Source organism: Hevea brasiliensis, chromosome 16 (genome assembly GCF_030052815.1).
Source record: "Hevea brasiliensis isolate MT/VB/25A 57/8 chromosome 16, ASM3005281v1, whole genome shotgun sequence".
NCBI lineage: Eukaryota > Viridiplantae > Streptophyta > Magnoliopsida > Malpighiales > Euphorbiaceae > Hevea > Hevea brasiliensis.
The window spans coordinates 57,889,296-57,902,259 of record NC_079508.1 but is presented as its reverse complement, the minus strand read 5'-3'; the positions used below and the strand labels follow the sequence as shown (position 1 = coordinate 57,902,259).

At 38.9% G+C, this 12,964-nt stretch overlaps 1 protein-coding gene across 1 annotated transcript; it reads right to left on the bottom strand.

The window, feature by feature from the left end:
- Window positions 1–9,270: 9,270 nt before the first annotated feature.
- On the bottom strand, window positions 9,271–9,819 carry LOC110672553 (rhodanese-like domain-containing protein 15, chloroplastic). The gene is made up of 3 exons (XM_058138437.1): window positions 9,770–9,819; window positions 9,566–9,676; window positions 9,271–9,448 (listed from the first exon to the last, which is right to left on the bottom strand). Exons 1-3 carry the CDS (start codon window positions 9,817–9,819, stop codon window positions 9,355–9,357), a joined length of 255 nt encoding a protein of 84 aa, XP_057994420.1. The 3' UTR covers window positions 9,271–9,354.
- Window positions 9,820–12,964: the final 3,145 nt, after the last annotated feature.

The window sequence follows — 12,964 nt, the reverse complement described above, 5'->3', positions numbered from 1 at the left end:
TCTATCACTGTTGTTGCTGCTACTGAGGGTTCTACTTCCATCAACATGAGTGATCTTGAGGCATTATTCAAACAGGTATCTCTTCTAATTCTCCTGCTGCCATGTCTGCCACTCCGGGTAATTCTTATTGGCTTTTTGACTCTGCATGTTGCAATCATATGACCACTAATCTTAAATTCTTATCTTCTACAAAACTTGTATCTTCCTTACCACCAATCCATACTGCAAATTGTACTAAAATGAACATCACACATAGTGGTCATGTGCCTACCTCAAATCTTCATCTCCCTGACACCTATTATATCCCTAATTTGGCACTCAATCTTATTTCTGTTGGTCAGTTGTGTGAAAAAGGACTAAATGTTATTTTTTCTCCCCATGGTATCTAGGTACAGGATCCACAAACGGGACAAATTCTTGGGGAGGGTTGCAGAGTGGGTCGATTATTTGAGCTTGCATCTTTACATCTTCCTCAGAGATTTGTGTCTGCAGCTACAATCCCTAATTTCTCCATTCACTAATGGCATCTTCGTCTTGGTCATGCTTCTGCCAGTAAAATTCAACTTTTAATTTCTCGTAGATTATTAGGATCTACTAAGTTTGAGTCATTTAATTGTTTAAATTGTCAGCTTGCAAAACAACCTGCATTATCTTTTTCTCATAATAATACTACTTTAGACACTCCTTTTGGTTTAATACATTCTGACATTTGGGGTCCTTCTCCTATTTCTTCAATAAATGATTTTCGTTATTTTGTGATATTTATTGATGATTATTCTTGGTTTACTTGGATATATTTTTTGAAATATCGATCTGAGTTATCACAAATTTACATCACATTTGCAAAAATGATTAAAATTCAGTTCTCTTGTGACATTAAAATTCTCCAAACAGACAATGCCATGGAATATCGGGATTCTTCTTTACTTCAGTTTCTTAGTCAACAAGGCACCGTTGTTCAACGTTCTTGTCCTTACACCTCTCAATAGAATGGGCAAGCCGAACGCAAGCATCGCCATATTCTTGATTCTGTACGTACTCTTCTTCTTTCTGCCTCATGTTCAGAAAAATTTCATGTTGTTTATATTATTAACCGTCTTCCTACCTTGGTTCTTCATAATTTATCTCCTTTTGAAAAGTTGTTTGGACAACCTCCTGATTATTCCATCCTTAAACCTTTTGGATGTGTTTCTTTTGTTCTTTTACAACCACATGAACATACCAAATTAGAACCCTGTGCTCGTTTATGTTGTTTTCTTGGTTATGGCATTAAACACAAAGGGTATCGTTGTTGAGATCCTGTTTCTAATAAGTTACGCATCTCTCGTCATGTTACCTTTTATGACAATACTATGTTCTCTTTTCTTTCCAAATTTCATCACTCTGTCAATACTGACTCTCTATTTTTCACTGACTCTTCCAAAGAGCTATTCCAAGTCCTGATCTCGGTGATTGTGATGTGCTCAATATTAGCCCAACTGCACCTGCCCCTGTTGAATCTGCACTAGTTATTGATCCAGTACCTGTGCCTACATCTCCTCCTAGCACTACTCTTCGTCGTTCTACCGGTGTAAGAGAAACTCCTCATTATCTTTCTGATTTTCACTGTTACTCTACTATTGCAACCTTTCATGAGCCTCGTTCTTATCGTGAGGCAAGTACTGACCCTCTTTGGTAGCAAGCTATGACTGATGAACTTTAGGTTTTAGAGAAAACTCATACTTGAGATTTAGTTGATCTTCCACCAAACAAGACCCCTATTGGTTGCAAATGGATTTACAAAATCAAAACTTGTTCTGATGGAACTATTGAATGCTACAAAGCTCGCTTAGTAGCCAAAGGGTACACTCAAGAGTATGGTATCGACTATGAAGAAACTTTTGCTCCAGTGGCCCGATTAACATCTATTCGCAGTCTCTTAGCTATTGTTACAATTCGTAAATGGAAACTTTTCCAGATGGATGTCAAAAATACTTTTCTTCATGGTGATTTAACAGAAGAGGTTTATATGCATCCTCCTCCTGGTTATCATTCTCCTCATAAGGTTTGCAAACTTCGGCGAGCCTTATATGGATTAAAACAAGCTCCCAGGGCCTAGTTTGCCAAATTTAGTTCCACTCTTGCTCAACTTGATTTTCTCTCTAGTCCACATAATTCTGCATTATTCACTCGCCGAACTGACAGTGTTATTATTCTTCTGTTGCTTTATATTGATGATATGATAATAACAGGAGATGATTTATCTGGTATTTCAGAGTTACAACATTATCTCAATCAGCATTTTGAAATGAAAGACCTGGGTTCTTTCAGCTATTTTTTGGGTCTTGAAGTTTCTCAAAATTCTGATGGCTATTATCTATCTCAAGCCAAGTATGCATCCGACTTACTTTCTCGAGTAGGCATCACTGATAGCAAAACAGTATCAACCCCATTGGAGCTCAATTGTAAACTTACACCTCTTGATGGCACTCCTCTTGATGATCCTACTTTATATCGATAGCTTGTTGGGAGTCTTGTTTATCTCACAGTTACTCGACCTGATATTTCATATATTGTTCATCTGGTCAGCCAGTTTATGTCTGCTCCTCGCTCAACTCATTTCTCTGTGGTACTTTGAATCCTTTGTTATTTCAAAGGCACCCTTTTTCATGGTTTGCACTTTTCTGCTACTTCCTCCCTAGTATTATCTAGCTACTCTAATGCTGATTGGGCTGGTGATCTGACAGATCGTCGCTCTACAACTAGTTATTATTTCTTCTTGGGTAATTCTCTTATCTCTTGGCGTAGCAAAAAGCAAACTGTTGTTACACGTTCTAGCACAGCATCTGAATATCATGCTCTTGCTGGTGCTACATCTGAATTACTTTGGTTACAGTGGTTATTAACTGGTTTGGGTGTCACTCATTCTTCTACCATAATGCTTCATTGCGATAATAGAAGTGCCATATAGATTTCTCATAATGATGTATTTCATGAGCGTATCAAACACATCGAAATTGATTGTCATTTTGTACGTCATCATGTTGCTCATGGCACCATATGTTTGATTCCTGTCTCCTTTGTCAGCCAAACCGCTGATATATTCATCAAAATGTATCCTCTCGCTCGCTTTTAGGATCTCTTAAGCATACTCAAGTTGGCACCTGTGCTACCACCTTGAGTTTTAGGGGGGGTGTTAGCATAATTACAGTAATTAGCATGATTATATGAGATTTGTGTAGTATAATTACAGCAATTAGCATGATTATAGGAGATTTATGTAGTATAATTACAGCAATTATTATTCTTGTCTAAATTAGCTCATATTCTCATGTATAAATGTAACACCCCTGTTTGCATAGCCTGGTAGATTTCACTGTTCCGGTGACCGGTGTCGGTCCGGACAATTAAGGGGATTAGAACCACACTTAAGTCAATTAGAGAAGCCATAAACACAAATAATTAGTAATGTTCAATTAGTTAAGTATAAATAAGAAAAACAGAACATAAGAGGTTAAACGAGCCGAGAGTCACAGCGATGGGTGACCTTCTTGGGAACGACTGCGAAGCCATTTTAAACTCAAATTTCGAATCTTAAAATGTGACGCTGCGGTCCTTAGGACCCTTATGAACACAGTGGAAAAGAGAAAATCACGAAAAAGAACTGTTAAGCCAGTCAAATAATTAGGTCAGGGAGCCGGAAGAAATATGGAATTAATTGTAAACCGGGTTGAACTGGTGAAGAGCAATTTGATCAATTGACCCCGAGAGCTGACTCCTGACCTAACTGTCAAATAAAAACGGAGAAAAGAAAATTTCAGAATCGAGAATTAAATTAAAAAATTAATAGAAAAAAAAGAAAAAAAATAAAAAAGTTAAAAAGGTAATGACATCATGTGGTGACACATGCATGATGCCATAAGTAATTTAATTAAAATTTTATTTAATTAGAATTATGGTATTCCTAAGACATATAATAACAAATGGAAAAGAAAAAAAAATGATTTCTTCTCCCCTTTCCCGTCACCTCTCATCTCCTCTCTCATTTCTCTCATTTTCTTAACCTCCTCCATTGAAGCTCACTAAAAAGCTTCTTAAACCTAAGATTTGAGCCATAAAATTTATAAGTTTCTTAATTAAAACTTGTAGTTGAGTTTTGTTAAGAAGATTGGAAAGAGAAAAATTGAAAGAAGTTTGAAGAATCAAGAAGTTGGAAAGCTCCATTTGAGGTAAGCTCTCTTCCTTAATTTTGATTGAATTATAAGTATAGAAGTAAGATGAAAGTGGTTAGAAATACATGAAAACATGCAAAATCATGTCTATCTAAAACCCTAGGAATTTTGGCCAGCAGCAAATTAATGTTGAAATGGGTAATTTTGATGCAAATAATGAAGTGGTTAAGTGTAAGTGAGGGTATGAGTACTAAAAATGCATTTAGAATTCAACAAGTGAGTAAGATATGAAAGTTAGGGTTTGAGACCTAGGGTTTTGAGGCAAATTTTGAAGAAATGCATAAATTATGACTTTGACCTATTGTGAAGAGAAAAATGGTCAATAATGACCAAAAGAGATGTGTGGGAATTTTTAGAATGGAAGTCAAATTCGTAGGGTAAATGGTCATGCTGCTGGCAGCATGACCAAGCCAACTTTGAAGGACCAAAACGGAAATTTTAGAAGTCCAATTGATATGCCACCAATTGGGGATGAAAATAGACATAAAATGACACAATTTTAATTTAGGAAGCCTGCCCAAAAAGTGACTAAAACCTAGTGAACTAATTGACCAAAGTTGGTTAAGAGCAGTCTGCCACTGCACAAACTGAGCAAATGAACAGTAATTGTTCATTTGGTCATAACTCGAGCTAGGAAGGTCAAAATGACCTGAAATTTTACCAGTAATTAGACAAGATATAGATCTAAAACTTTCATGAAGAACACCAACCCAAATTATGCAATTAACCTAATCAAATTATTGAGCAAAGTTGAGTTACTGAACCTGCAAAACTGCAGGATTGCCATTTGAACAGTAAGGTTTCAATGGCTATAACTCTCTCTAGAAAACTCCGATTTAGGTGAATCTTGAACCAATGGAAACCTAAGACATAGTAGAACATTTTGTATGAAGGAAATTAGATCAAATTACGGACTTAACTTGATCAAATTATTGAACCAAGTTGGATAAAAAATCTGCTAGAACCAAAATTGTAGCATGAACAGTGCACGTGAACAGTAATTGTATTTTGGCTATAACTTGAGCTACAAAACTCCAATTGGGGTGATTCAAAAAGGAGAATAAACTTAAGACAATAAGGAACATTTTCTATGAAGAAAGTTTTGCCAAATTCCAACAATAAAGTGACCAATGGAACAGTGCAACTTAGGACTCCAAAACTGAAATTTACCAAATTTGCCTAAAAGACTTAGAATTTGAGTAAACAACCAAAACCAACAAGTTTAGTGACCAAAATGTGGTATGTGGGTGAAGTTGGAGTTCCCATACCTATTAAGCCTTAGAAAGTCAATTATTTGACTTGAATAGTGCAGTGAATAGTAACCCGAAACACAAAATTTCAAGAACGTCGGATTTAACACGTTAGAACTAGGTAAATGTGAAGCTAAATTTATTTTGGATTTGTGTTAAGTTCTAGTACTGAAACATTGTAAAATTATGTGTTTCATTTGAAAAGAATATCGGGAAGGAACCCGAGGAACCGAGTCGAGGCTAAAGGACGACTCGCTTGAGGTTTGTGCACAACATCTCCATGCTTTAAAATTCATTGATAAAGTGAACGAAATATGTATTTTACTTGTGCTTTGGAATTGTTGAAAGTTTAATTGTGACATTATTTATGATGTTTTGATTTAAACTGTGAAAGTTATTGTGTATATTTGAAATGACAATATTTAGCAAATTGTTAAGATAAGTTTTGAAACCACAGTGTTAAGATAAGTTTTATAAAATTTGCGAAAAAATAAAATGGACTAAAAATATTAACTAGATTTACTTTTAATCATATGTTTTAAATTTCTATTAGAAAATGCTTAACACTTGTCAAAAGTATGAAAATTGTTTAAAATCCCTTGTAGGGTACTTAATGAGTTATCGATGGGTGAAGTTCGGTAGTTCATTAGGTATTCTACGGGATCATGTTATGCCTTACAGAGGGGTGAGGTGTGACATGTTTTAGTGGTATCAGAGCAAATTTTTGAAGTATGTTTTAACCTTTGAATTTGTGTCTTTTCTTGTTGAGTACAACTGCTCAATGTCCATAATTGTTACATACAGTGCATTACTTCATGAATATGAATTAACGGAGGGAAATCTCCATGTGTTACTTGTTCAGGAGATACCCTGACTTCAGTCTGAAATGGAAGAAGGAGATCACTCAGTTGAGCAGTTTGTTGAAGCTGAGGCACAAGGGGAAGCCCTGGTTTTACCGAATGTTAGTGGGTTAGTAGCACCAGCCCCCGCAAATGCCGCAGTTTCCTGCACAGTTTGCATAGCAGATGGTGGCAATGTTTCAACAAATGGCTGGGGGTATGCCTGTTCAAACTCCACCACAACCACCTGTGGCACAACCATTGCCTCCAGCCAGACAGTATGACAAGTTATTAAAGTATGGGGCTGCAGAATTCAAGGGTACAGTGGACCCTTTAGAGGCAGAGCAATGGCTTGAAAGAATGGATAGAGTATTTAAGAAGCTGCACTGCCAAGATGAACTAAAGTTTGAGTACTCTGTGTCTCTGCTGCAAGGGGATGCGTATGATTGGTGGAAGACCATCCCCCACAGCTTGGCTGAACCACCAATGCTGACCTGGGATGACTTCATCAGAGTGTTCAGACAGAAATACATCCCAGATGCATACGTTGATCAGAAGGTACAAGAGTTTCTGAGTATAAAACAAGGCAATAGATCAGTGGCAGAGTATGAGAGGGAGTTCTCCCGCTTAAGTCATTATGCTGGGAGTCTCCTTACTACCAGCAAGGCAAGGTGTAAGAGATTTGAGACGGGTTTGAAGCCCAGCATAAGGATGCAAGTTGTGAGATTCCGACACAGCAACTTCTCAGAGCTCATGTCTCAAGCACTTGAGTTGGAAAGAATAGAATCAGAAGTAACCCCAGTGAAAGAAAAATCAGAGAAAGCTGAGAAATCAGAGAAAGACAAGGGGGAAAAGTCTGTAGAGCCGAGTTCTGGTGGGACTTCTGGGAAAAAGAAGAAATTTAGCGGACCCAGCAGGGGTCGAGGTGGAAGATTTGGTAGGGGCCGATTCTCCGGACAGAGACCCCCTAGGTCTGGTCAGCAGTCGAGCAGGGGTTCACATTCTGCCCGCCCCTGTGAGACTTGTGGTAAGATTCATGGGGGGGAGTGCTACTGGGCCACTGGAGCCTGCTTTAACTGCGGTGGCAAGGGCCATATAGCTAAAGACTGTACTAGTGCTCCGAGATATAGTCCAGCTCCTACTACTGCCGAGGGATCTATTCAGAGTCCTGCTCCCAGAGGTTCACAGTCAGTTGGCAGAGGAAGAGGCAGAGGTAGAGGCACTGCTTCAGGCAGTCAGGGCACAGTTGGTCAGTCAGGACAAGGAAGTGCTTCAACCAAAATCTACACAATGAGACAGCGAGAAGAGGCTGAGACTTCTGATGTGGTAGCTGGTACATTCTCTATCTCTGATCAAGAAGTATTTGTATTGTTTGATCCGGGTTCAACCCATTCATATGTTAGTGCTAGCATAGTCAGTTCACTGGCCGTTCCGTGTGTGCAAATGGGTTTTGAAGTGCTAGTAACTAGTCCGTTAGGACAAGAGGTCCGAGTCAACAGAATCTATAGAGACTATCCTTTGGTGATCCAAGGATATGTTTTCCTGTCAGACTTTATTGAAATGCCCTTCAGAGAGTATGATATTATTTTGGGCATGGATTGGTTAGCCAGGCATCATGCCATGATTGACTGTAGACTAAAGACAGTCACTTTTGGTCTCTCTTTGTACAGTGATGTGCTAATACATGGGGAGAGGCATTTACTGCCATCAAACATCATTTTAGCTACACTAGCCAGAAGAATGATCAGAAAGGGGTGTGAAGCATACTTGGCACATGTAATAGACACCCAAGTGGGGAGTCCAACACTGAAAGACATCCCTACTGTATGTGACTTTCCGGATATATTTCCTGATGAATTGCCAGGATTACCTCCAGAAAGAGAGGTGCAGTTTGAAATTGATGTTATGCCTGGTGTGGACCCAATCTCCATAACACCATATAGAATGGCACCAGCAGAATTGAAAGAGTTGAAAGTGCAATTGCAAGAATTGCTTGACAAGGGCTTTATCCGCCCTAGTGTGTCACCTTGGGGAGCGCCAGTATTGTTTGTAAAGAAGAAGGATGACACTCTCCGCTTGTATATTGATTATCGACAGTTGAATAAGGTGACTATAAAGAACAGATATCCATTGCCCCGCATTGATGACTTGTTTGATCAGTTGAGGGGTGCAGCTGTGTTCTCCAAAATTGACCTGAGATCAGGTTATTATCAGCTGAAAGTACAAGAGCAGAGTATTCCTAAAACTGCCTTTAGAACCCGCTATGGCCATTATGAGTTTTTGGTTATGCCATTCGGGTTAACTAATACTCCGGCTGCTTTTATGGATCTGATGAACACTATCTTCAGACCATACCTCGACCAGTTTGTTGTGGTATTCATAGATGATATATTGGTCTATTCCACACTTTCGGTGCTACAGTTTCAAAGATAAATACGAAGCATATATATGTGCGAGAATACAATATCCATAATAGCTTGGATGCTTTTTTAATTAGCGTTTCCAGGTCTGCATGCCATTTTGAATGGTGTCCCGATGCAGCCCTCTCCATGACTTGACGGCTTGCAGAGAATCTCCTCAAAACACACCCTGCATGCTATTATGGATAACGTCCCGACACTGGATGCTAATATGAGTGGCGTTCTGGTATTCCAACGTGGAAGATTCACACTCTTTTGGTAATTTAACTATTTCAAACCCTTTTTCTGTATTTTTCATCCCGTAATATACTGGTATGGTAAAAAACCCACAATAGGTGGACAGGAAGTCCAATCTTGACAACTTAACCACATAATAATTCATTTCTTCCAGGTGACCGTGAAGCCAAAGAGCTTCAAGCTTCAAGGTCTACTACTACTCAAAATTGCCAACTGGAAGCCTAACAAAAAAAAAAAAGGGGAAAAAAAAAAGAAACCAAATTTGGAGTTCCAAACTTATGCACAAATCTTTGTTATCACATATGAGCAAGACTACCAAAACAAGGCTTGATTAAATCTATATAAGGTAATTAGTTCCGTTTAATAAACAGGAATACATTTAGATTGCCTAATACGTTCAAGAAAATATAAGAATAACCGATCCAACTCTGCACGCATACGGAATGTTAGTTGCCTCCACCACATGTCCAGCACTGAACTCTTCAGGAATCCTGAAAATGCTACCATAACCAAAACAAATTGTTTTCTTCTTAATTACAATCCAAAAAGCAATACAGACTTTGCTCCGAAGTAAGAAAAGAAATACAGAATATCTCAGAATCAAATACCTAACGTTCAAATACCGGTGTCCAGCAAGAAGAAGTTCACGTGCAACTCGTACAGGCACCGAAGTTGGAACTCCAACAGCTTCCAAATTTCCTCTCAGTCCACCCTTCGGCCTTCACAACACCAATACTAAACATCAAAAACAAAACTAAACAATGGGGACCCATTAAAGCAAAATCCTCAATTTTCTTTTTCTTTATCATCACCATACCAGAAGCTGAAGTATTTCTGATTGATACCAACATTCTATCGCCATGGATTAACCCCTAAAGGCAATGGCAATAACTTCCTGTAAGCAAAAGAATAACAACTCAGCCAACAAAGAGACAGAAAACAGAGAAAGAACCCAAGAAATCAAATTTAAAGACCTGTTATTGAGATCACAAGAGCGAAAAACTGGAGCAAGAGAGGAGCTAGTGAAGATAGCAGAGGAAACAATGGATATGGCTTCCATTTTGGATTGTCGGTATAAATGGAGAATAGGATTCTTCAAACTTTATGTATTGTGTGTGTCTACTAAATACTAAATGGATATGTATAGAAGTGAGGGATGGCTATGGAGTTTATGGCTTAAGTCTTCAGGAAGAAGCATGGCTACCACGTCAACAGTTGGTGTTTGATAATCATTTACTGCAATTTCGCATACATCCAATTGAAGTCAAAGGTGATTAGAACTAATTAGAAGACATGTAGATAAATTTGCATGGATAACGCTTCAAACTTTATTTCTTTCTGTTTTCTTCTTTTATGTTCCTGTTCGCTCACATTTGTCAATGCCTGCTTGTGTAATTGTACGGTGACACCATGACGTGAAATTGATATCAATTAATATTAAAAATTGCTGTTTAGTTTTTTTTTTTAAATATTAAATGGCCTAATTATATATGTCCCAACTCTATTTGTTATGTAGTATTACCCTTTTTGTCTGAGATCTATTATTAGGTAAAATCCATTTATATATATTTATTCATATTGTATTAACTTGCCATTTCATATAAAGCATCCTATATGAAATTATCATTTTATTTTATAATTTCTTCTCTATTTGCGGGATGATTAGGGAATTTTCATGTCACGACCCAACTTATGGGCCGGACCGGCACTAGGACCTGGGTCAGTCTAAAGCTCCCGAGGCCCGTAGTAAGCCTAACTATTCCTCAACCCAACTCAAAAGCCCATTGGGCACAATTTCAAGAAATCAACCAGACAGAGTCCGGCCATAATATGGACCTTTCAACGGGGAGTTTTTGACTCACCCGACTTGTAAACACCGTATATAATCAATTGGGGAGCTCAGCTCACCCTCCACATACTCATACAACATAAAAATAAATGGGAGCTCAGCTCTCTCATCCAGTCCATTAACATGTATAAAATAATAAGTTTATAGGTCCAAAATAACAATTTATATTACAGACCCAATTCAAATAAATATTTCTAACACATGCGAAAATTCTAAGAGTTAACAGATTTATACAAAAATTAATAAACGACCTGCAAGGGAGAAAAGCAGGTTAACCTCAAAAATATCCTCCTGTGGCCTGGAAAAATATTGAACATGAGTGAGCGTTCGACTCAGAGAGTAAAATATCAATTTTAACCATAATCTCTATAACTATCTAAAACTAATACACCCTGCAGAGTGAAATGCAACATCAGCAATATTTTCACATCATAACAGCAAAAAGGTAATTTGGAGCACTCACACACCCAGTAATATCAATCATAATATATGGGAGCTGATCCCCTATACAGCTCTCTTAAATCCAACCTGTGCCAGCGAAGAACTCAAGCCGGACTTTCGCTTAATAAACCAAATCGGGGTCCCAGCGAAAAACTCAAGCCGTGACTACCCCCGAAGGACTGGGTCTCAGCGAAAATCTCAAGCCGTGTCTACCCATCCTGTCCATAGCCAACACCACATCACACGCACGCCAACGCACGCACACTGCTCCAAATTACCACAACAACATACATGGCACTTTAACAGTTGTGAATGCAATATAAAACGTGCCTAGAGTTTAACTACATAGATATATACATATAAGTGATGCATGGGCATGCTTGAACATATAATAATAGTGAAATTACAATTAAAATTAATATTTTACTCACAGATTTGACAGTGGTCATTGTGGTGGCTGGGCGGAGGAAGAAGGCTGTCCCGACTCATCTGACAATTTTATTACAATCATTTAATAAATTTGACTCAATACAAGCTAAGAAAAGACCAAATATTCCCTAAGTCGTGTTGAAAATCCGGCAAAGTCTCTCCTATACCTAGGACCTACCCAACCTGCAAAAGGGCTCAAAACGTACTTCTATATTCACAACCCATATATCCACAACTCAATCACATCACACAACCCCTCCTGGGCCCATCCATACAGTCCTCAATCACAATATGTAAATTTATAGTTTAGTCCTTATAATTGACCCTTTTTGCAAAAACCACCTAGTTAAACTCTAAAAATTCTAAAACTTTGCCCCGCGGGCCTTAGCAATATTACTAGGCTAATGCAAAAAGATTCATAATTTTCTGAGCTACCACGAATATTTTATAGATTTTTAATTCCATTTAAGTACTAGAAAATAATGAAAAAACAAGGTTCGGGTTTACCTATGCCTATTCCGACTTTGAGGACGCACTCGGGATGTCTGAAAATGGTGGGGTAGCCAAAACCTCGATCCAATTCGGAGACTTTTTCGGTAGCCGGTTTGTCCGGCCGGAAATTCACAAACCTGGACAACTGTCGAATTTTCGCGAATTGAAGATACCTACACGAAGCCCACAACACGGGGGTTAGTACATAAATTTTATGAAATTTTCTAAGCTCATTTAATGCTCAAAAAAATACTACGAAATTCCGTGGGACCCATCGAAAAACGGTGTCAGAAAAATTTGAAATTTATATCGCCGCGAAGCTCTCAACGAGTGGAGCGCTCTGGTACTCTCGGTTTTCTCCTGGGGTTCACGGTTTGCGAGAAATCTAGCTCAAAAGTCAAAATGGGCTAAAACTTCCCGGACAAAAATTGGACAAATCGCTCGATAGATTTTGGTGTTCTTGGTGTCTATGGAAAGCTCTCAACGAGTAGATGGGTTTAGACATAAGACCTGGCCCAATCGGTGGCCGGATCGGCCGGGAAGACGAAGGGTTGCGCGCTGCGTGTCGCGTCGCTTCGTGCGACGCTTGCCGGCGTTTCAGGAGCCGACTGGTGAGCTGGGGCTGCTGGGGAGGCACGCCGGCGGGCTGAGGTGGCTGGGGAGGCGGCTGGCCGGAGAGGGGAGGTGAGAGGAGAGAGAAAATGGGAGAGAGAGAAAGGAAGGAGAATGCGTGCGGGAGAGGAGAAGAAGAAGAAAAAGGAGCCGGCCCGATTCGGTCGTTCCGATCCGGTCCTAT

Coding starts and splice junctions, on each gene's coding strand:
- LOC110672553 (XM_058138437.1), bottom strand. CDS start 9,819: ATGGCGATAGAATGTTGGTATCAATCAGAAATACTTCAGCTTCTGGTA. Junction 9,677..9,769: donor ATACTTCAGCTTCTGGTATG/GTGATGATAAAG, acceptor GGTGTTGTGAAG/GCCGAAGGGTGGACTGAGAG. Junction 9,449..9,565: donor CACCGGTATTTGAACGTTAG/GTATTTGATTCT, acceptor TAGCATTTTCAG/GATTCCTGAAGAGTTCAGTG.